Below are 24,718 nucleotides of genomic sequence, written 5' to 3'. Positions count from 1 at the left end.
TATTTTATTTTAATTAGTGCTGTCAAATGATTCATCGCGATTAATCACATCCAAAATAAAAGTTTTTGTTTACATAATTTGTGTGTATACTGTGTATATTTATTAAGTATATATAAATACAAACACATGCATGCATATATTTAAGAAAAAAATTGTTTATATATTAAATATATTTAAATATAAAATAAAATGTAAGAATATAAATATACAAATGCATATATACATGTAAATATTTTCAAAATGTATACTGTATGTTTGTGTACTTATATATACATAATAAATACACACAGTACACACACATATATTATATAAACAAAAACTTTTATTTTTGATACGATAATCGCCATTAGTTGTTTGAAAGCACAAATTTTAATTAATATTTATTACATATTTTATAAGTTTTTTTTTATTTAATGTATTTTAATAAAATTACAGGAAGTAAAGTAGGAGAACGAGGGGTGAGACTGGGAAAAGACCACAAACTGGGTCTTGAACTTGAGTTGCCGAAAACGCATTTGTGCTGCATGTCGGTGCACTTCCCACAAGGCCATAGTCTCTGACACAGATTATATTTTATAGAATTTTTAATGTTGTTTTGTATATCTTTTGCCCCTAAGAAACATGTTTGAATGTGAACTCAGGACAAGCCTAATTATACAGCATGTTTGTTGCTGACCACCTCCTGTCTAGTTCACTTTGGAAATATGTGGTTGTGCACATCCATAGTGGCTATATTGGCTTGCCTGTTGGTGCCCTGCTTGATGATGTTCCCCAGTTTGACGGCCTAATTTTTGCGATGGAGATGGAGAGGGTAGGGGCGAATCCAGTGCTGTGGCGGGTGGAGCTAATTGTGCTCCATTCATCATCAGGTGGTATCCAGGGACCCAGAGAGGACAGGGCAAGGAGAGCAGGGGGATCATAAGCGATCTGAGGTGGGGGGCGGGTCGCTCCAGGGGTGAGGGGCATCATCAGAGAGGCTGGAGAACAGGGGCAACTATCAGGTTGACCTTGGGGCTGATGAAGTGCCTTGCCCGCTGGGTGCGGAGGCCTGGGGAGTAATGGCCAAGGTGAACCCGGCTCTCCAGCGGATCCATTAGAGCCTAATGCTGTTGTTTTTAGCAGGGAGTGGTGGGAAGCAGAGGTCGGATGTAAAATAAAGCTTATTCTCCCTGTTTACGGTGTTATTCATCTGCACATCATGGCACAGGGACATATCGGGAGCACAGGGCAATGGGGCACTGGTGTGGAAGCAGTTTAGTACAGTTTACCATAACTAGAACCTTTTTTTTGTGTCCGATTATAGAGAGCTAATGTTGGAAGGGTTGAAGTAGAGGCTGAATATATATCATTAACCTGATTGAATAGTTCAGCATATTTCTTTAATTGCTACTATGAAAGACAATGTTTTGCTTAATCTCCACATGAATTGGTTAGCTACAATTCATAGTAAACTAGCACCTTTATATTGTGTAGTCTCTTATGAAAAAACAGCTTTGATTGCATGATTTTCTTGAAGCTGGTTGACCAAGCCTTGCTAGTTTATCCTGGAAAGACCCATTTCGGAAGGTGTGGACTCAATCAATGTCAATCCTGTTCCTGGAGGTCCAGTGTCCTGCAGAGTTCACCTCCAACCTGCCCCATGGGCAATGCACCTGCTTGGAACGTTCTAGAAGACCTGATTAGCTAATTCAGGTGTGTTAAATTGGGTTGGACCTGAACTTTGCAGGGACGTAGCAGGATTGGATGAGCCTGCTGTAAAGAGTAACAATTTCTATTTCATTTCATTTATAAAATAATTGCCTTATTAGCACCCAAACACTCAAAATGCACCATTCTGAACAGAATGCGGTTTTGTACCTGCTGAAGTGTCACAGTGACTGTTGTTAGACCTTGGCCCAGAATACTGTCTCCAGAGTGAATGCCATAGTCAGGGCGTATGGATCTCCTGGGAATAGCTCAATAGCTTTTCTGCTGCCTCTGTGGTCACATACTGTTGCGTGGCATTCAGCATCACACCTATTTTTGGAGCGTCACTAGAGGTTTGAGGGAAGGTAGAACCTAGGGATTAGAGAGGTGAGGATAGTGCCTCTGAACTTTTGTCACACTTCCAGATGTTTGAACATACTATGTGTATGTATGTGTTTAAAATTCTTGTCTTGTTGTGATTTTATATTACAGTTGCTTTGTTAAATTATCCCGCAAGTTGCCTGGGCTGTAATGCATTGTGCTAAAAACACATACTTGTGACATGTTGAGTCTCTGATGGGGACAAAGGTTCGAATCTGGTCTTGAACATTTCCCTTTTCCTGTTCCATTCCTCCCTTTGCTCTCCTATAAATAAGACACAGACCTATATATAAATTCAAAATGAAAATTAAAGAATTAAACTAGATTATTTTATAGGAGAATCAAAGAGAAAGGTCCCAAACAGCATATACGCAAACTCTCAGAATACTACTTAACGAGGTAAATACTAATTTTCTTGATGTTGTATTTGAGGTTGCGTCAAAAGATTTTTGTTTATATTTACTCCTTAAAAAGAGTAATGCGAATGGTTTTCCTTTTGATGTGAAATATTTTTTGGCTTCTAGTATTTGGGATAGCAGTTATTGGGATCAAGCAGGCAGTCAGGGGAGTTTCCGTTTAGTCTGACACACACCTCAAATCTAATTAAACTGCAATTTTAATTAACCTCCCAAAGTGCTCAGACACGAAGACGAGGAACAATTTCATTGACAAGCCTTTCCCTGTACGTCTCTTCCCCCGTCCCATTCATTATGAATAAAGTGCTAATGAACTACTTTTGGAAAATTAATGCACTCGTCTATTTAAAGAAGTTGTTTTTCGTTTCATGTTTTCACTGATAAGAGGTGGGCTCACGTCTGTCTTAGGGGACTTGTCTTAGCTTTATTTGCCATCAGAGGTGTGGAACTCTTTTCCTTGGTGATATCACTCCATTCTTGTGCCTGTCTGGGTCAGCACGCCTTTGGCTTGAAATGAGAGAAGACAAACAAATAATATGTGTATCCAGGGAGCGTCCCGGCCCGGGTGAAATGATTTCATTTTCATCTTATCTGCCTCCTTTGTTCCCCTCACCTTTAGTGCTGCGTAGATCAAAGAATCTTGTTTTCTCTCCCTCTGAACATGCCGAGAGAAGGGCGTGGGTGTGGATTAGGCCCAGCTGGGGGTCCGTCCTCTTGCACTGGGGCTCTGGCTTTGGTGTAAATGAAGTTTGGTGCCCCTGGGATATCGTTCCCCCTCCTGCTGTCGTTAACAAACAAGATATGCCCTCTACGAAGTGTCTGTCCTGGTCTGTGCCAACCTCATCAGTCTCCCGCTATGTTGGGTGCCCATTGTGAAGTAGATGGGGCCTCCTGATGGGACGGTGAGGTGTGAATAGCCTGATGTTGGGAACTGGCTGGAACGGACTTGCCTCTGCTTGCCTATAGCACTAGCAGCCCTAAGGAGTTTGATAATGGGGATGCGCCAGGGGGTCCCAGACAGCTGCACTCAGTCCTACACACTGTTTAATGATAACACTGTTCAAGATGGAAGAGTCTGTTCATTTACTTGCCAGCGGTTGATTCCACAAAGCTTATTTAACTTTAAGTGTAGTCAAAGTGTTATTTGATTAATCAGGTGAACAGATTTCACATTAAGAATGGCACTTTAAAATCAAGAACAATGCTTCAAAGGTCTTGGTGACATGGCCTTGTGGTTAAAGGATTATGTAGAGACTGTCAACAGCATTTAAAGTGCCAATTTAGTGGCTAGACAAAAGTTACAAACTTAAACAGTTTTACCAAAGTTAAATTGTCTCAGATGAGGGAGAAAAAAATATAAAGTACATGGATGCATGCTAATCAATTACTGGGTCAATGAATTATTATTATTATTTTTTTTTTCAATAATACGTACAAATCACTTTGTACATACAGTAATTGAAATATCTTCAATGATTGAAGTTGAATATTGATACTAAAATATTCATATCACAAACTGTTTATTATATTTTTATTATTTTAATATTTCATTCATATTTATATATTTCATCAGTAATTTCATTTTGTGATTACATTACTATTTATTACTAATTAATATATATAATATTACTAAATAATTATTAAATAATATATATAATAGTTATTTTATTATTATTATTTTTTTAATATGTAACTTAAAAAAAAAATGTCCTGTTTTCAGGGTATTACATTTTGAATCATTAATTTTTATTTTATTTTTTTTCTTGAAAATGGTACAAAAGTTTTAAAAACCATATGAAACAATCATAAATACAGAGCTGAAAACTTGGCCAATGTGTTTTAAATATATATTTTAAGATATTCCTTTTTCTTTATCTTTCCCTGTATCTCTTTGCAGAGTAAACATTGTTTATAGAACTGCTGTTTAAAAGCAGTACACTCACAATCGTGTGGTTGTACTGAAATTGTAAAATACAGCTGCTTGCAGCAGTCCTCATATTCAGTAGAGCAGGACTCTTGCTCGTGTGATATCGCATAATTCAAACTCTTTATATGTTGACATTGTGCATTTAGAAGAGTTCAGATTTGGCTGCACTGTTTGAAGACACTTTAAACAGAACTGGTTTTTGACTAAATATCAATTTCCCTTTGCCTGCTGACATCAAGTGTGCCTCCCGCTGTGCCACGATGTGTGTCCGCATATGTGAGGAAGAGGACCTGAGGTAATGGAATGCCCATGTGTCGCTCCAGTGGCCCACAGCTCAGCCAGGATCCACAGCAGGCTCTTCTGCGGCAGGTTGCTCCTCGGCTCATAGCGGTGTGAGCGTGTTTATGTGTGTGTGAGAGAAGTGCGGAGGAGCAGTGAAAACAAGCCTCTCCCCAGGCTAGTGTTATTCCAACCTCCTGCCTTCCTCAATCCACTTTTGAAGGCAGGAAATCGGAGTTAGCTCATGGTTTGAGGGCCATGTGGTAATGGTTTAGACTGTAGAGACCCATGACCTGCACCTCCACCTTCACTCGCTCGCGCGTACACGAACACACACCGATACCTTGTCTCTCAAAGTCTTCTTTTCTCATATAGCGTCCAATACAATGGAGTGTATGTTGGACTTTTGTTTCAGTTGATAACGCAAACCAGATGGGAGTCAGGACAGGGGAGTCTTGTTAAATATTTGCTAAGAAAAATAACCCTGGGACGCGGTCTAATTATATCTATTTGTCTTGTGTGGCTTTTTGGGAAGGCGATGTGGTTATGCAGGCCATATTGGGCTTCATTTTTCAAATGTGGGATCCAGTACAAAGTGTGGGAGATGGATGGGATTGTGTGTGTGTGTGTGTGTTGAGGGAGTACAGACAATTTGATCTGGTTTTTCCCAAGACCCATCTCAGTATTATAAGGATGTTTCTTTATTTTGGGGATGATATTGCAGTACCTGTTGTATAGACTCTTTTACATACCTGTTTTTGAAACATTCGCTCTGTGTGTAGAAATAAGTGGTTCTCAACCAGCAGGTCAGGGCCCACTAGGGAACCTCAACAAACTTACAGGAAGGTCCTAATACATCTTAAAATGATGTACATTTAGTCTTATTAAATATTTTTTAAATATTAAAAAGTAAAGATGTACAACATCTAACATCAGTTTATTCATTTTTATTACAACAGCAACACTGTACTGTACTGTACTGTACATAAAGAATCAACTCAAATAAGAGGGCCTTTGAATATTGCCTTGTACAAAGAGGGGCCTTGAAGTCAAAAAGGTTGAGAACTACTGGTTTAAATGCACTTTAAATATTTGGACTTTAAATCTTTAAAAATAAAAAATAAAAATTGCCAGGCTTAATCTGACTAAAATGGTACCAGTCCAGTTTTTGTGAAGTCATACCAGTGTTATTTTAGTATTGTTGATATACTATTATACTGTTGTTTTTGTTAATATTTATATCAATATTAGATTTTTCTATATATTTTCTGATTTTGTTTTGATTTTAAAGTTTTAGTAATTTAAAATGTGTTTCTTTCATTTTCTATTTATTTTTTTCGAAATGTCTTTATGGTTTTTCAAATTAAGTTTTTTTTTTTTTTTTTTTTTAGATTATATAGTTCTAGTTATTTTAGTACTTCAGCCTAAACTGAATAAAAACTAGAAATGGCAGCTGAAGCACAAAAAGATCTATGCATTTACACCATCCCTCTTTTCCTGCTTTGATTTGCACAGTGGGTTTTGATCCAGAGGTTCAGTGGCTGGTCGGCTCATTGTGGACATGATCCACTGCAGTGACATTTCAATTGATCTCCATGAAAGGCCTGAGGATGGCGACTGAAGTGCTTCCAGATAAACCTGGGCAGGGTTGAGCAGAGGCCTGGAGCTCCCATAAAGCAGACCTGGGGCAAAGGCATAGTGATGCTCACTGCTGCATGGCAGTGCCCTCTTGCTGGGACCATTTCTCCAGGACATTTCGTTCTTCTTAAGTGCTGCCAGTTCATTTGTGTAGGCCCACCGGAGGGGCACAGCCTGTGTCAGGGATTGGAAATCTGGACGTAGCTTATTTTTCACATTGCTAATAGGCCAGGATTTCTGTTTTTCTCTTCAAATGGTTGACCGATAGAAGAAACAGACAGAAGAGTGTTTTGTAGGTTAAATGGATGAGTTTTGAGTTTCAATCTTGTACTTTTTTTTGGAAGAGTTCACCCAAAATGACATTTCTGTTATCATTTACTTCATTCCAAACATCTGTAAACGCAGAAGAAGATGTTTTTCAGTATGTCCAGGCTGCTCTGTCAATAAAAATCAGGGTTGGAATGGCATGAGAATGAGCAAATAATGACAGGGTTTTTATTTTTGTGTGAGCAGTCCCAGAGCAGAGTTAAGGTGAGTGTGGAAGTGTACATGTGTGTGTGTCTCAGCACATCAATGCACTACTATAGTCTCTGTCTGTGTGTCCACACTCAGTCACTACATTCTGTGTCAGCCCAAATGTTGCATGACTGTTCTTATTGTTAGAATAAAATCAAAGCCTTTTGACTGTGGAAACATTTAACTGACGCCTACTTTTGAGGTTCTTGTGGCCAGTTTTTTTTTTTAAGTTGAAGACCATCAAAAGTTGAAAAGAAAAGATTTTTGGTGCTCATAGTAATGATGGTGGTGATGGCCACAATGATGTCACTACTGTAAAACCTGGTTACCCAACATAGCTAGTTCTCTCTGAAGAAAGTATTAGAATAAATATTCTTCTCTTTATTGATACACAAAGCGTGATTAATTTCAAACATGTTTATTGCAGCATGGAGAACATGGAAAGACAGAGAGCTCATCGAGCCTTTGATGCTCCTCATGCTCTTTCAGCTGTGTGGAAATGCATTTGCCCAACCTCTCTCTCTTTTTCCCTTTCTGTCTTTCTCTCTCCATCTCATTCTTTCAGGACTCAGAGAGAAAGGGTTTCATGAATAAGCTGTATGCCATTCAGGATGTGTGTATCAGTGTGCAGAATGCTCTGGATGAAGTGGCCTCCTGTGGTGAGAGGATAAAGAAGTAAGTCTCAGCTCTCGCTGCTTGTGCCTGAGCAGACACGTGGACACGACCGTGCCAACCTCTGTCACATCTTACTCAGCTTGTTAAACAAACACAAACATGCTTACACTGCATTCCTTCAAATAACTTACTGTAGCATTGATATGAAATAGTAACACTGTACTTACACCTTGATATATACTATGATACTGAATAATTGTCATATTCCTTTACCATGTTATTTACCTTGTACACCAAGTTCTAAAAATATATATTGGAATGGCACATTGTTTTGCAGGTGTTGTTATATAAGTGAAATAAGTGAAACACTGTGTCTACACTGGGTACAACCACATGCCGCAACAACTTTAGGCTGTGTGTACTAGATGCATCAAAATGAAAGTAAATCTATTTGTCCTGTTGTCGGAAGTAGCTCAGGTGCATGGAATATGTTCGATAGACTGGAGCATCAGTTTACTGCATTCAGTGTAGACAGTACTTTTTATTATAATGAGTTTTCCTAGATTTTATTGCATATTGTCACTCTCCTCCGGTGTAGACTGGGCTAGGCCTGTGTAGATGGAAATAACATCCTTTTCTCACTCTTTTCTGTGTTCTCAGTACTTTCAATTGGACTGTGCCTTTCCTCAGCTGGCTGTCCATAGTTGCCCTGTGTGCAGCCACTCTTGCGGTGTACTTCATTCCTCTCAGATACATCGTACTGGCCTGGGGTAAGCTGTCATCCATTATGTTCATAATGTGTCATGAATAACGAAATAACATAAGCCAGTAGCATGTTACATAATGTGTAATTTAGAATTTCAAATAGACTATTGTAAGAGTTCACAGAGTTTAACGGCAGTTTAGGTTTGCATGATCCAGGGATTCGCCACCAGCACAGCAGGGAGGATGGTAAACTGCCGAGCTCAGGGCAAACTCACTAGTAGCTAATGCCCCATGTGCTCTTTCATGCAGTGTTCAGATCTGAAGCTCTGCAAGGTCAGAGAGCACAGCTCCTGTCAGCTCCATAGCAGCTGAACCTGTAAAGTACAATGATGAGGGTTCAGAATCTGTACAGGGTCTTAGGTCCTCTTGAACTGCACTCTGTGAGTGAGGTCTAATGTGCCACTATTTTTTCAATTTTCAGGGGTGAACAAGTTCACCAAAAAACTGCGAGACCCATACAGCATCGACAACAATGAGCTGTTGGACTTCTTGTCCCGAGTGCCCTCAGATGTTCAAGTGGTAGGTATCCCTTATAACATTCACCCCTACTGTAAGTTACCCCAGTATTGTAACTCTGACAACTGCATGTATTTGGATTTAGCCAAATTCCAAAATGATGTCATTTCTGATGTCAAAAGTTAATGTAATTTCATGTATTGTAACACTTAGGTTTATAAATTAGTTTCCAACCCTAAGTATGAGCAATAGTAATAGTGATGCTAGCCTTAGCAAACATAATAAAATAATAACAATGAACTCTGCTGTGTGAGAAAGTAGTTTTCTCCCTGTTCCATTTTCTATGCTTTAATTTATGCTTCCTGCTCATGGTAATATGCATAAATGCAGAATCAGGGAATTCTATTCTTGTCATCACAGACAGCCTTGTGACTCATTACCATGGAAAGAGCGCAAGAGGTTGACTTTTTAAACTCACAGACTTCACCTAAACTTTTATACCTATAATGGCACTTTCCTCTTTGGAAATATATAATGCTAATTAATATTTTATTGATTTCACTCCTTGTAATTGGGGGTTTCTTTAACAAAAAGTATCTTTAAGTACCAGGTGTTGTACTAATTTTGTGTTTTGAAGGTCATGGTAAAACTTGGAAATTACTTGATTGCATAAATATATGCTATTGTGTATATTGTAAAGATTGCTTACACTTTAGAATAGGGAACACATATGCACTGTTAATTAAGAGTTTTCACTTGATAAACTGCTAATTTGCTGCATATCAATAGTTAGTTACAGTAGGTAGTTGTTAAAGGGGTCCTATGATGCGATTTCAATGTTTCCTTTCTCTTTGGAGTGTTACAAGCTCTTTGTGCATAAAGAAGATCTGTAAAGTTGCAAAGACTAAAGTCTCAAATCCAAAGAGATATTCTTTATAAAAGTTAAGAGTCAACCACGCCCCCCTAAAACGCCTCTTTTAAACACGGCCCCACATGTCTACGTCACAATGTGGAAAGATTTGCATAACACCACCCAAATGTTCACGTAAAGAAAGATGTAACTTTTATTCTTGCTGTTATGCAACACATAAAAAGACAGTATAAGTCATTATAATGACTAAATATGTCCCCACTGGATGCAACAAATGCCTTGTTTGTAATTGTTTTTATTGGTTTTGCCGGTACACAGCATCACAGTATGGCAAGGGGCATGACATTTCCGTCACACACTTGAGGTATAGGATAGCTGGCCAATCAGCATACACCTCACTTTCAGAACGATGAGCTTTGTAAAAATCAACGTGTTTCAGAAAGGTCAGGCATAGAGGAGCAACAATAATGTACAGTATGTGGAAAATCATGTGTTTTTTTAACCTTAAACCGCATAAACACATTTCATTACACCAAATACACAAAATAATGTTCTTTTTAGCAATGTCATATGACCCCTTTAAGTTTAGGTATGGGGTAGGATTAAGGGATCTAAAATATGGTCATGCGGGATAAGGCATTAATATGAGCTTTATAAAATACTATTAAATGGCCAGTATGTTAGTAATATGCATGCCAATAAGCAGCAAGTTAATAGTGAGAATCGGGCCTTAAAATAAAGTGTTACCAATAGATTTCACAGGCTTGTCATGTTTTCAGTCGTGTCTCTCGGTAGATTTATGGACTTCTTGCTGTGTTGTATTGACTCATGCTTTGTTATTAAGCGTAATGAGTGTGGATTTTATTGGTTTCAATCTAAACAAATGAAAATGAAAATCTGTCCTAAAATATTATTACACTTCAAAAGGATGCTATCTAAATGAGTGAATTAAGCAATGCTAAATTTATTTACCTAGTTTTTAGCTGTCTATTAGTTACTGCATCATTTTTATCATGAACAAAAATTTTGCCCTAATTTTTAAGTTAGTGTACGTGATTACCAAGGAGACATGAAATATGAGACAAGTGATGTGTCAATAGTATGTACAGAATACTTTTATTCCGAATCATTTCCAGTCAATCTATAACCTTGTCAAATTATAAAAAGATGTATGAAAAGATGTGTAAAAATATAATTTAAATAGTGCTAGCTATACAATTAGACTGAAAAAAGTCTCTTTAAATGTTTTAAATTTCCACCATATTATATATACACACAGAGACTTATACTGTCTGCACACAAAACACACACACACACACACACACACACACACACACACACACACACACACACACCAGTCTACTGAGCCATAAGTGTCTGTTGTTAGAGATATAACCAATTATGTTCTGATCCTTGTTAGTTTTCATGAAGAATGTGATTCATAAATTTGTGTTAGTTAAGTTGAATGTAAATGGCTTGTGATGTTTTCAGTCTGCACGTGTCTCTCTGTAGATTTATGGACTTCTTGCTGTGTTGTACTGAGTCATGCTTTGTTATTGAGCGTAATGAGTGTAAAGCAGTAATCCTTTCCCGGTCTGCTTCTACATTAACCGTGAGATCTGAGTTATGCGGCCCGCCCCGTTGTCCCAATTGCAATCAGAAGCATTCTGTCGAAGCGGCAAGGTGCTGCCGTTTAACTGCAATTAAAACCTGAGCTCGTAAACACAAGCCCAGCCTGTTATCGTGCTTCCTCTGTGTCGGAATAAACCCTGCGGTGCTGACGGTGGGGGTGACACAGGGCTCTGATCCAGGACCAATCGCTTGCCTTTGATGAGCCCGGGGCGGCGGGCAGGCTTTGATCTCTACAGAGTCGTAATCCCAAGCCCCTGCCTGGCTTTACATCGGCCCTGCAGCTGCAGGTAGCCTGCTCTAAATTAGCCCAGTGTGGCTAGGTCGCTAAGGTGCGTTTACCCCAAACACCTGGAGCCCAGAAGGTCCCTGCAGGTAGGAGGCCCGGAGGAAACCTGGCTAATGATGTACGGTGAGGTTCACGCTCAGAAGAGCAGGCCGCCGTGGGCTTTCTGTGCCCTGTAACAGCTTTTGATTTAGGACAGTCCAGAAAAGTACTTGAACATCGGTGTGATGCGCGGAACGTTCCGCTCTGCATCGCAGAGTGGAGGTCCGTTCACCTCTGTTTTCTAGGTTAGAGATGGCCTCTGTGGGACCTCATAGACTCAAAGTGTCGGGGTGTGATCTGCACATGCTCAAGGGCCCAAACGTTTCGCACAAATGACAAATGGAGGGCTATTTTTGAGGTTCTGACGTGACCCACACCTCCCATGCTGTCCCGTGATAAAAGCCCTGCAAGGCCGAGAGAGGCCAGCATTGCCTCTTTTACAGATCATTTGGAGGTGCCTCAGAACGACATGAACTGATGAGCTTCTAATGACTTTTTATATAAAGGGCATCTATGCTGCAGTCTGTGAGTACAGAGTGTCTTTGAGTGGGAACTTACAGCTCCCACAGCTCTCTGGGTGTATGTCCTTACTAACCTCGTTTGTGTTATTTTGAGTATGCTGCTTGCATATGCATATGCATTTTAGTGGATACATATCAGTGGAGTGTTGTGGAAAGAAATGAGGCGACAAATTCCCTTTTTCTGTCTTTTTCCTTTTTTTTTTTTGCCTAATGTAAATTCCTGTTTCAGGTCCATATTATGTTTACACAATTACTGTTAATGGAACACCATTTACCAAACTTTTATCAGTAATCTCATATTATAAAAAGCACCAGCATTCCCTCAACCATACAAGGGATAGTCAGTTTTGATCGTTGGATGGAATTCTGTAATGTTAGTTCGTTTATATTAACATAATATTTATTAAGGTTATCTATTACATTTTTAAATGCTTTACAAAGAAAAATAACAGTAAAACTAATACAGTAACAAATATTGAATATCTTTTAGATGTACAGGTTGCAGATGTCATCTGTTGTTTTTTTGTTTTGTTTTGTTTTTTGTTTTTGATCCTTTTTGTCTGACCAGTTATCAAATTCTCACCACAAGAGTGTTGGCATGAAGGCTTTAACTTAATCAAGCTAATTGGTCACTAAAAAGATCAGATCATTTAAAAGACTTTCAGGATTATTTTATTTTTATTTTATTTATTTTTTTGTCTAACCAGTTCATAATCCACAAGACTATAGACTATTGGCATGATGGCTATTACATAATAAACTTTAGATAATTTCATGTTACAAGTAATTTCAAAGATTTTTAGTTTTAGTGATTTAGTTTTTATTTAATTTTTTTATTTTATTATTTTACCTCTATTTCACCATTCACTCTCAAATCCACAACCTTTTTTTAAACACATTTTGAAACTGTATCCACTTGTGTCGCTGTTGGACACTTTGTAAAATTGAGTGGTTTGAGTGCTATTTTTAATATTTGTTTTATTCTTGGACTGCTGATTACTTTCCCCTCCAGATTTTTGGGGAAGGCACTGTTGTCCTTGTCTCCTCTTGTAAAATAGCTTTAAATGGCTACATTCATTAAATGACTTTATTAATTGCCCAAGTTGAAGGTTTAGTGAAGAGCAGTCAGGTTAAATGTACACTATACACAAGTGCTGTGCTTATACTAAGGTGTGTTTGTAAACCTCAGTACATACAGTACCACCTTTATGCATGGCCTTTTAAGTGCACTGCAGGAGACCTGTGATATATCAAACCTGCTGCGAGGTGCATATTCACTTTGAATTACTCTCCCAGTTTACACACTCTGTGTTCTTTTCATGTATCCGCCTATAGATTCCTCCGAGGATATCTTTACCTGCTGTGTGCCTGCCTCGCTGCTTTGAATAAAGCACATTCTGATATAAGGCAATACTTTGTCTCTTAAATGAGGCCAACTGGCATTACCAACTTAACATTCTCTACCAGGTGTCTAAGACGTGTCCTATCGCATGCTTTATGGTGCCATTAGCCAATGGAGGAACTGTGTGCGTAACTGGGACGCTAGCAATTAGCACGCCAAGGGCTCCATTATGGCCTATGCAATTGCAGAGATTAAAATGCAGTCACAGCATACAACCGATTCAGCTCTTAGCCAATTCATCACCTGCGAAGGGCACACACTCGAGGAGAGAAGAAAAGAGGGCAGACAATAGCAAAATTAGTCTGTTTTCTGAGGACATAGTCATTTATACCTTTTTTTGGCAATTTATGGCTGATTTTGTCCCCAACACATTTTGAAGCAGCTTGCAGCAGACATGGATGTAATGTATGTAATGTTTTCACTTTGTTAAAAACATTAATAAAAAATAAAGAAATAAAAAATCACTAAAACACAAAACGTTATGTTCCCAAATGTTTGACAAGTATGCTATTGGTTAGGTGTGTAAAGAGTGACTCGTTTTCGATGCATCGATTACAAACCCTGACGATGCATATGCATCGATCTTGAAACATGATTTTTGAATTGTGATTTCAGACAGTAATCGATTTAAAATGCTAAGAATTTAATGAATCGCGATTTCTATAGCGATTCAATGCTTTCAAAATATATACACATTCAATTACTCCAAGCACGAATTAATGGAGACCTTGAACAATGTTCGTGCCCTTGCATCCTTGCATCCTTGCATCCTTCACACGCTTCACTATTTACCACCTTTGACTGTCATAGGATTGCGTTCGCTCTCCGTTTGTCTCATTGACACATTTTTTGAGCAACTAATGTGTGATCTCTCCTTAGGACTCATTGCCAGTAATGCTAAAGTGAAGCAGTTTTACTTTTCTGTAGTTTTTCAATGGCTCTCGGCATCGACGACATTACCTGAGCAATAAAGCTACGTATTTATTGCATGGACAGAGCAGAAATGTAAGTGTCTAAAGCATACGCACAGTTCCATTGAATGATAAATGTTTTTTAACAAGGTTGTTGAACCGAATGTACGAAGGAAACTGTTAAAATAACCACAGCATTAACAACAACCTTGAAATAAGAGTGCAAGGTTTATCTGATAATCAGATGCATGAAAGTCACGTTCGTTGCTTTAGCAAACAGACACTGGGTGTGTTTTCTTTCAGAATCATCATTCGCTGATGGAGAGGAAAAGTTAAATACTATAGCATTTTATTTTATGAAAATGAGATGAAATTTTCGCACTGAAAGAGAAGCGATTTCGTGCTCATAGACGTGCCAGGCTATATCTGCAGCTAAGCTGAATAAAAAGCAGAATGAACTGATGAAACGTTCAAACAAAAAACATAATAAATAAATAACATTTTTGAATGATGCAGTGCTAATTGACATATCATTTATTACAGTACAGAAACTATTAAGCATATTTTCTACCTTATTCTGTGCAGAAAATTGAAATAATTGTTTGTAGTAAAACAATCATAAAATTGCCATTAGAAAAAAATTTTAGATTACAAATGAATGATTATTGTCCAGCAGTGTATTTGATTTCTTATAGCAAAATCAAAGTAATAGATAAGAAAAGAATTCGTTGTAAAAAAAAAAATAATAATAATAATTATAATAATACATGTATAAAATTATTGTATTTGACATTTCTGTCACTTGTAAAAAGATGGCTACGCCCCTGGTGTGACAAAATGTTAGCCTATGCATAATACTTTTACAGCTCTTTTTTAAAATCTTGGTTTACATAAATTTTTATGTATGCCATGTCACGAAATATTGTATTTGATATATTTTTTTGTAATGGACAAAAGTGTTTTTTTTTTTGTAATCTCTAACCTATGGTTCTGTAACCATAAAGGCTGCTGTGTAATTTGCCTCCTGACTAAGCATTTAAAGAATTTAGGGGAAGTATTTAAATAATCCTGTGAATGCACTTAAAGAATGCAGAATCGAATCGTTATAATCAAATCAAATCGAATTTAATTGTGAATCGAATTGAATCAAATCATTCTAAATATTCAAAAATCATTCTTGATTCGAATCGAAAACCTATAAATCATGAATCGAATCGAATTTTTTTTTGGAGGGGGGGGTGCAATAATTGTTTTCTCTTGTATTGTATTTTAAAATGTAATATATTCCTGTGATAGACAGCTGAATTTTCACCATCATTATTCCAGTCTCCAGTGTCACATGATCCTTTAGAAATCATCCTAATACACTGATTCGCTGCTCAGGGAACATTTATTATCTTATTATTCTTATTAAAATCAATGTTGAAAACAGTTGTGCTGCTTTATATTTATGAAGAAACCGTGATATATTACCATTTACATTTTTAAATGTGGGGGGATGTTTTTAGTAGAAATAAATGCTTTTGTTCAGCAAATACGCATTAAATTGATCAAAAGTGACAGTAAAACAATTGTTACAAAACATTCTATTTCAAATAAATGCTGTTCTTTCAAGCTTTCTTTTCATCAAAGAAACTTAAAAAAAAGTTTACACAAAATATTAAGTAGCAAAAACTGTTTTTAACAGATAATAGTAAGAACCATCATTATTAATAATATTTGAGCAGCAAATCAGCATATTATAATGAATTCTGAAGGATATGACGCTGAAGATTGGTGTAATAGCTGCAGAAAATTCAGCTTTGCCATCACAGGAATAAATAAAAATGTAAAATATATTCAAATAGAAATTATATCAAATTATAATAATATTTTAATATTTAGTTTTAAATAAATGCAGCCTTGGTGAGCATAAGAAACATAAAAATGATTTCCAAACTTTCCAAAGTGTCTAAACTTTTGAAAACTACTGTATACATGTATGTTTTTGTATTGTTTACATTTAACAACTTGGAAACAAAGCCCTGTCCCAAATGGCACCATAAACCCTTGCGGTCTTCCTCTGAGTCCGCACTTTCGTGACGTAATGCCACTTTGACTGTCGGGTAGAAGTCTGCTACGGAGCTTGCCCCGATGCAGGCTCGACAGAAGTGCGGATCGAGGGCGCATAACAGCCACAAAGGGGGCACTCGTGAGCACCCTTCTGAACTCTAAAAGGACAAAATGGGACACCGTACGGTCTCGTGGACTTAACGGACACACACACGCGGCGGTCATTTTAAGTCGCAAGACCGCAAATGCACATGAAGTGTTCCATTTGGGACAGGGCCATAAATGGATTCTTCTGGCTCAAATGGTAGAGCATGAGGCTAGCAATGCTAAGGTCATAAGTTTGATTCCCAGAAAAAGCATAACCTCCTAGTACCACAGATCAGATATCAGATCAATACATTGTAAATTTATCAAATACCATGTTCAATTATTTGTACACCCCCTAATTAATATCCATGAGCTAAGCCTTTGATAAATTTGTGATCTCTCCCACAGCTGTCCTAATCACTTTTGTATCTGAGGAGAGAGCAAGAATCTTTTTTCAGGCCTGTATTTGCTGAACCAGGGGTTTCTATTTAGAGTTTAAACAAGCAATTAGCGTGCACCTTACCTCAGGAAAATAAAAAAGTTAGGAGAAACTTTCCTCAGTGCCTTTCCCTCTATATTCACCTCGACAATGGATGTGAGCTTGTCTGTGGGCGTCTGTGAGCCCTTTTTTTCTTCTACAGGAGCATTTAATGCCCCTAATGCAAGGTTAGGTGTCACTGGAGATGAAGCAGGCACGGTTTCTCTGCTCCTCTATAAACAGCATAGCATAGTATCATTAAAAATGTTCAGCTTTCATTTACTTATTTATATTTGCCTGCCGCCCATGTGGCTTCAAACCCCGATCCACGCTTAGCAGCGGGATGACATGGCGTACTCGGCTGCGGCAGGTCCCGGGACGGCGTCTGACACCGCTAAACGAGGCGCTCGCACGCTTGGCGCCCTCTCTGCGAGAGCGCACTTCAAAGTGTGTTTTGTAGTGCAACTGTCAACATGGGGGAGCAGAGCGAGGGTGGAGCAGCCTTTGAGCAGCGTAAGGTCTTTACCCATCGTCTCCACGGATGTTCTCTTTGTGCTCGGCACTTGCTCCAAATTGCTATCTCACCGTAGTCACTTTTAACCTCCCTTATTCCATCTACTAAAGTTCTTCTCTTTGTATTGTTCCTTTTTTTTACTTTCTCTGTGTGCTTCTTTGACTCTTTGACTAGTGTGCTATGTTATCTTGGGTGGGACAGCTCTCTGTCATTAAAGCTGCAGTGCTTGTTGCACCATACAGGGTGGCATAACTGTCAGCAGTTAAGAGTAATAGAGCCTCTGACGTGCCACACACTCTCTATAGCGCTACTTTTGATTGAGCCTTTATTGTTGTTTCCCTTCATTTCTTTTCTTCCATTAGATTCACTAATGTCGATCTTCATCGCCTCACCTTGACACGTAAACTTTTGTTTACACGCAGTTCAAGGGAGGCTTCTGAAGTCAGACGCGACCCTGATGTGTTTAAAGTGAATATGAAAATAATGACCCCGTTAGGTTGCAATTTAAAGCGCACTTTGAAGTCAACGAATTCCAGGCCGCTCTGTAATCCTCCAGAAATGCTCTAGCTGTAGTTATGGCCCCTATTGTCAGTGTTGCGTTAGTATTTATGAGGTCTGCCAGTTTTAAATTGACTAAATTTTATGTTTTTTAATCAAATTAAAATTCAATTATATGTTGAATAATTAATTAGAATGATCGTATATATCAATTTTTTTTAGATTTTGCAAATGTACTACATTTACACTCTCATTAAGGAACATGATTGTTATTGTATTTTTTTAATTTTTTTTTCTTTTTTACACTGCAGACAATTTTAATTTTAGTTTGAAATTAATTATTGACCCAGTACTTTAAAAACTGTAGAAGCACAACTAACATAAAGATGTACGGAGCCCCTAAAGGGTCATGGTAGTGGAAAAAATTTGGGGTGTGAGGAAAAAAATATTTTTTTGATTTTTTGCATTCTCTCGCAAAACCTTTGCGTTCCCTCGCAAAACTTTTGCGTTCTCTAGCAAATATATTTGCGTTCCCTCACAAAACATTTGCGTTCTCTCGCAAAACTTTCGCGTTCTCTCGCAAAACCAGTTGAGTTCGGACAAACACTTCCTGTTTACTTTACAGCTTGTAGTGGTTCATACAGCTCCATACATTCACAGTGGAGCGGTTCATAGAGTTTTGTTTTGAACTTGGAAATACGAAATAGTCAGTGCATGCTTATTAAGGCACTGTTTTGGGACATTCTAAAACTCTTTAATGTTAAACACTGGATGACTAAATTTACCTTATTAATAAGCACATAGACAAGCAGAATAGCCCAGAATATGAACGTAACCCGGTAAATTGCACTTTAAGCGTGGCTATCCCTCATAGAAAGAAAACGCTTACTTAATGGACTAAGACAGTGGTATAAAAAGGCTGAATTTGGTACAGTTTATTAATAAATTATACGTGAAAGCAGGTAAGCCCAGAAGAACTGAAGCGTTTTCCTCCCATAAAGAAAACGCGGCTTAGTGAAGACGGTGATTAAAAAAAAGACCAAATATGCTATAGGACTTAAAATAAAAATATATTCTGTGTATGCAAGCAGATGAGCCCATATGAGCTAAATTGCATGATAAGCGTTTTCTTCTCATAAAACGCGCTTAATGTGGCTTAATATAAGAACATTTTATATTGTATTTAAAATATAGGCTACTGCAAGCAATCAACGCAGTAAGCCAGTGGTTCTCAGACCTTTTACAACGGCGTACCCCCTAGAGTATTTAGCCTAACATTCTTCTGAGTGCCCTAACTTAGACCACACCTTTTCCATTAAGGGACAATATTTCCCCCCTTAAATTGATTTACAGGTGCATTTTTACTGTTATTTAGGCAAAGTTTTCTAGCCTTATTTATTTTGTATCCTGTTTAATGTCATATTCTAGACATTCTATTAAGTGCATTATTAATATAATAAATAAAGCAATAAATGAGGCAAAACGAAGTGATACTTGTAGATTCAAAACTAAAATCAGCAGTAGGTGGCGGCAAGTCTTGCACTGTCTAATGAGCAAGGCGTCGCGTCATTCATTCATTCAGTAACGAAGCAAATGGTTGTAGTTACGAAAGGGTTATTAATCATTACTGACTCTCCGAATCATTCAAAGCTGCAGATTCGTTCACTAATGAAACACTGCTGTTGCTTGGAGATGCACACGAGTTCTGTTGCAAATTTCATGGAACTATTATTTTGTTGTAAAATATAACATTGTAAAATGTACATTTAATATTGCCTTTTTTGTTGAACTGTTCTATAAAATCAATGTCACATTTGCAGTCTTATGGATATTCAGGGAAAACTGCATTCTCATAGGTTCCAGAGCGAAATAAGAATGTAACAGTGTTCGCTTTATAAAATTTCTAATAAACTTTTATATTATTGAATCTTCAAACTGAATTTAAAATTGAATTATGCCCTACTGTAAGTGATGGAGTGTTTTATGTTTCAGCATTTTGATGTCGCCGGCGCCTCATGCACACATATTCATTGCAAGTGAGGGCTTTTCATTATTAAAATAAAGAATCACCAATACAGATAAAATGTTACACAGTCAATTTAAATAATCTTTTATAGTCTGTGCCATGCAGCGTGAGCCCCAGCCCACTCCAGTGTGGCACATTTTTGTTCATTATGATTTTTCCCGTCAACAAAACTCTATGAACCGCTCCATTGTGAGCTTATGGAGCTGTATGAACCACTAAAGGCTGTACAATAAACAGGAAGTGTTTGTCTGAACTCAACTCGTTTTTCGAGAGAATGCAAATGTTTTGTGAGGGAACGCAAATGTTTTGCGAGGGAATGCAAAGTTTCTTGAGAGAACGCAAAAGTTTTGTGCGAGAACTCAAAAAAAATCAGGAAAATATATTTTCCTCCCACCCCAAATTTTTTCACTCTGGTTTTTTTCCCACCACCATGTCCCTTTAGGGGCTCAGTAAAGATGTTCCTCTGCTAGTAACTAACAGTGTTTTGTATCAACCAGAGATGTCAATAGAGAGCATAGAATTTTGTACTATACCTTTAAATTATTTTTTTATTTAAATTTTTATACAAAATTAAAATGTACACTACCTTGCTGATTTTTTTGAAGAAAATTAATAATTTTATTCAGCAAAGATGCAAACTAAATCCTGGAATAAAATTAAGCAGAACAACTGTTTTCAACATTGATTTTATTAAGAATAATAAGATGATAATGTTTCTTGATACAAACACACACACACACACACACACACACACACACACACACACACACACACACACACACACACACACACATATATATATAATGTAATTTTTTTCCCCTGAATTGGCCCTTAAAATAAAGCTCTACCAACAGTTAATTTAAATTGTAATAATATTTTACAATATAACTGAGTTACTGTATGTTTCATCAATAAATGCATCCTTGACTTTTTCCAATAAAGAAATTACACAACCCTCCATTGGAAAATTGGACATTGGAAAAACAAAACAAAACCAAAAACTTTTGGTCAGTTGATTTAATGCTTTCTATCAATTTTCCGTGCATCTATTTAAATCTTTGTGTCTTGATGAAAAGATGCATGCAAAACTACAAAGCAGACCAACTTGGTTTGGAGAAACTACTTCAGAACCACATCAAAATCACATCTGATGTGAGCTGAATGTGGCACAGACAAACCCAGCCTCACACCTACAAGATGGATGGCTGAGAGATGGACACACTTCTCAGTGTAGGTGGTGACTGATGTTCCTGTCGAGTTGGCAGTACATGGACAACATTTCTTAGGAAGTCTGAGTATGGCGTCAGACAGTTTGAGGGCCAGATCTGAGGAAAAACCAGTGATCTGTCTGTTTCAGTCAGAGACGCTGACTGTTGCCGTCTTATTTGTCTGAAAGTGAATACTAGTATGTTGACAACCCTGTGAATTTTAAGCTGACATACCTCCCCTTTCTGCTCCGTTCCAAAACCTAGTGAGCTGCCTCGTTACCTAGATAGGTAGCCTTTTAATACACCCTAACTGGAATAGAACCTTATAAGTGAGTTTTTTGGAACAATCTACATAGGTTGCAACATAGTGTTGTGCAATTGATTCAATACAAGCAATGTGAGATCAACAACTATATACTGTAATATGCATACACATAGCACTTACATTCTGGTTTACATAGATCATTATAGTTATTAATAAATGTTTTTATTATAAGGCTTTCTACCCTTTTGAATATTCAAAAGTTTGGGGTTGGTAAATGTTTTTAAAAGATGACCAAGGCTCAGTTTATTTAATCAATTATACAGTAATATTGTGAAATATTATTACAATCTAAAATAGTTGTTTTCTATTTTAATATATTTTCAGATGTATTTTTTCCCGTGTGATTACAGCAGCCATTTCTCCAGTGTCCTATGATCCTTCAGAAATCACTATAATATGCTGATTTTATGCTTGAGAAACATTTCTTAATATTATCAATGTTGAAAACAGTTTTATAGCTAAACTGTGTGAATTTTTGTGGAAAGTTAAAAAGAACAGCATTCATTTGAAGTTTGAAAACATTAAAAGTGTTTGAAATTGTTTAAATTATGGCCAATGTAGTGTGCCTCTCAGTCATATGTGGCTTTTAACATGAGCCTTTAGTGTGACAGCACAGCTCTGCTCTCCATCATTGCAACCATTGCTGTGTTTGACGAGGCCTTCTCAGAAGCTGCTATCAATCCGCCCACCTGACCATGTGTGTGTGCTTGTGTGTGTTTTAACAGATTCAGTACCAAGAGCTGAAAGTGGAGCCCAGTCACAGCCCAAACAAAAGAAAGAAAAATAACCCAGGATAGCTCCTCTTCTCGTACGGATGCTCTCCCAACGCCAAGGAGAAGGAGAGGACTGACTGGCAACCAGCCTCTTTCTGTCTTTCTTCCTCGCTCTTTTTTCTATGTTTTAGCTGCAGCGTGGAGAGTTAAAGAGTGCATTGTTAATTACCATCCGTCCTTTTTTTGGGTTTATTTTTGCAGCGGGGAGAGCGGCGAAAGCTCTTGACCCCTTTTAGAGTCAAACAGTCTGGGTTATTTGTCAGCGCTTGCCACTAGCCAGACAGCTCTAAAAGCCAAGGTGTCCTTCCACGGCAGCAAACTGAGCCGCTCTAGCCACAAATAGCAGGATCAGCTGATAATACACCCACCTGTGCCGACACACCTCACCTCTACAGAAGGAAAAACGACCGTGGTTAAGTTGCAGTTTGCACCCTATAATTTGCGCGGCATGGTCACTGCCATATCTAAATCTATCCGCAGCTGTTATCGGAGTCGACAGCTGAGCCTGTTACGGTCCGATTTATGGCTGTAACTAAAGTGCTCGTGGAAATTACTCAAAAAACGCCCAGTGCCAGTGAGGTTTGCGATATCTTTACGTCATTTTGATGTTCTTTTAATGGTATAAATGATGCATGCTGGGATTGTTTATTGTAAACCTTTTTCGACCAATAGTAGCCGTGGCAGCGTCAGCGTTGTCCTCATACTGGAGATTAGGGAATTTACGTTCCCTTGCATCATTCCCTCTTCATCCTTTGCTCCTAAAGCACCACCAAGTGCCACTCCGCTGATAAAGATGTCGGTTTTGGCTGCCAGAATTTTGATGGTGTGGCGAGAGAGGCACTTCTCATTTGAAAGCGATTTCCTCTGTCATGTTCCCATGTGCCGCAACTCTGCCCTACGTTGGGCGCCAGCTCAACTTTGATCTCTAAAGGCCAAGTGCTGTTATATAGAGGAAAAACCGGCCGAAATCTTTTGAAAAATCCCAAACTTGAAGGGCGAATGTCTGTGTGTGTTTTCATTGCTGTGGATTGGCTGCTTGACAAGAAGTCGATAGCATGTGACAGGCTGCGTTAGGGCCTCCGGGGGTACCGGAGGGCAGAGGTTTACTGACACCGCTGTGGAGAAAAAGGAGGATGCAGGCTGCGAGGGAGGTCATGGACGGGTCCACGGGGCACTCTTGAAAAGCAATGAAAGATCACAGCGCAGGCTACATCAGAAAGGATGCTAGCCCTATCCTGCGCCTCCCTCCTGACTTCTCATTTGCCGTATCGCATCTATCATATGGAAAGACCATTGATTTGTCGGAGGGAACTCCATTACAAAGACGACACAATCCCCACTGAGCAGGACACGAAAGACAACACAATCCCCACTGAGCAGGACACGGATGGTACTTCAGTGACTTGTGTTATAAAAAAAAACAACAACACAATGATGATTTGAACAGCAGAAAGGATAGTTTTCTAAGCCTGAATGTGTTTCTATGTACTGTACGTGTTGATTTGAGTTGTTAAGTGGGTTCATTGTGAATGGTTTTTGCATCCCAAAAGCTTTGTTTCGGTGCAAGCAAACCAAAGTGGATCTTTTTTTGGAAATTATATATATATATATATATATATATATATATATATATATATATATATATATATATATATATATATATATATATGTATATATATATGTATGTATACTGTATATATATATAAAAGATAAACAACTACGTAGAATGTATTCAGTGGAAAGGGAATTAAGGCACTTTCATTTATACCAAATTTTTTAATTATTTAACATAAACATTTAGTTTTTTGTAAATATTCCTATTGTAAAAACAAACAGACAAAAAAGCAGAATATATATGGTCAGAGAATATATGTGATCACTTTATGAACCTGCTGCCTGTGATGTCATACTGTTCCCTGTGACTGGCTGAAACACAGTTGGCAGATTTGTGACAAAATTGAAACTAAAATATGAACTATGAATAATTTGTCATAACTTTTCAAGATGTTTTGTTTCTTTTTTATATAATTATTGCTTGTGTTCATCAATAAAAAACAAATCTCGAAGCATGTAAACAAGAATGACCTGTACAGTGCTATTTTAGTTTTATTTCTGTATATTATTATAGTACATATTAATATTTTTCACAAATATTGATATATTTTTATTTTATTTAGAGTTTTATTAATTTGTTTTTACTGTTTCTATTTAGCTTTATTTTTATTCCAGTTTTTCATCCAGAATTTACATTTACATTAGTTACTTTAAATTGTTTTTTAATGAATGAATGATAAAATTAGGTACTTTGAATATGAAGAGTTTACATACTGAAGGAACAAGGTCTTAGCGGTGGATCTTTTGTAGACAAACACACAGGTGTGTACGAGCTGGTTCAATCATTTCTTACACCTTCACC

The 24,718-nt window shown here is 37.7% G+C and overlaps 1 protein-coding gene across 6 annotated transcripts in view; it reads left to right on the top strand.

Annotated features, from left to right (window-relative positions):
- The window catches only part of mctp1a (multiple C2 domains, transmembrane 1a), a 165,898-nt gene extending 141,518 nt beyond the window's left edge, over positions 1 to 24,380 (top strand). For all 6 annotated transcript variants that reach the window (XM_042724640.1, XM_042724642.1, XM_042724639.1 and 3 more), the window contains 4 exons: positions 7,409 to 7,518; positions 8,119 to 8,228; positions 8,645 to 8,742; positions 22,255 to 24,380. In XM_042724640.1, the coding sequence (XP_042580574.1) occupies positions 7,409 to 7,518; positions 8,119 to 8,228; positions 8,645 to 8,742; positions 22,255 to 22,326 (390 nt within the window). In that variant the 3' untranslated portion in view covers positions 22,327 to 24,380. The remainder of the gene's footprint in view (positions 1 to 7,408; positions 7,519 to 8,118; positions 8,229 to 8,644; positions 8,743 to 22,254) is intronic.
- The last annotated feature ends 338 nt before the right edge of the window (positions 24,381 to 24,718 follow it).

Source organism: Cyprinus carpio, chromosome B5, assembly GCF_018340385.1.
Source record: "Cyprinus carpio isolate SPL01 chromosome B5, ASM1834038v1, whole genome shotgun sequence".
In the NCBI taxonomy this organism is placed as follows: domain Eukaryota; kingdom Metazoa; phylum Chordata; class Actinopteri; order Cypriniformes; family Cyprinidae; genus Cyprinus; species Cyprinus carpio.
The sequence above is the reverse complement of the archived record's forward strand: the minus strand, read 5'-3'. Positions and strand labels throughout refer to the sequence as shown.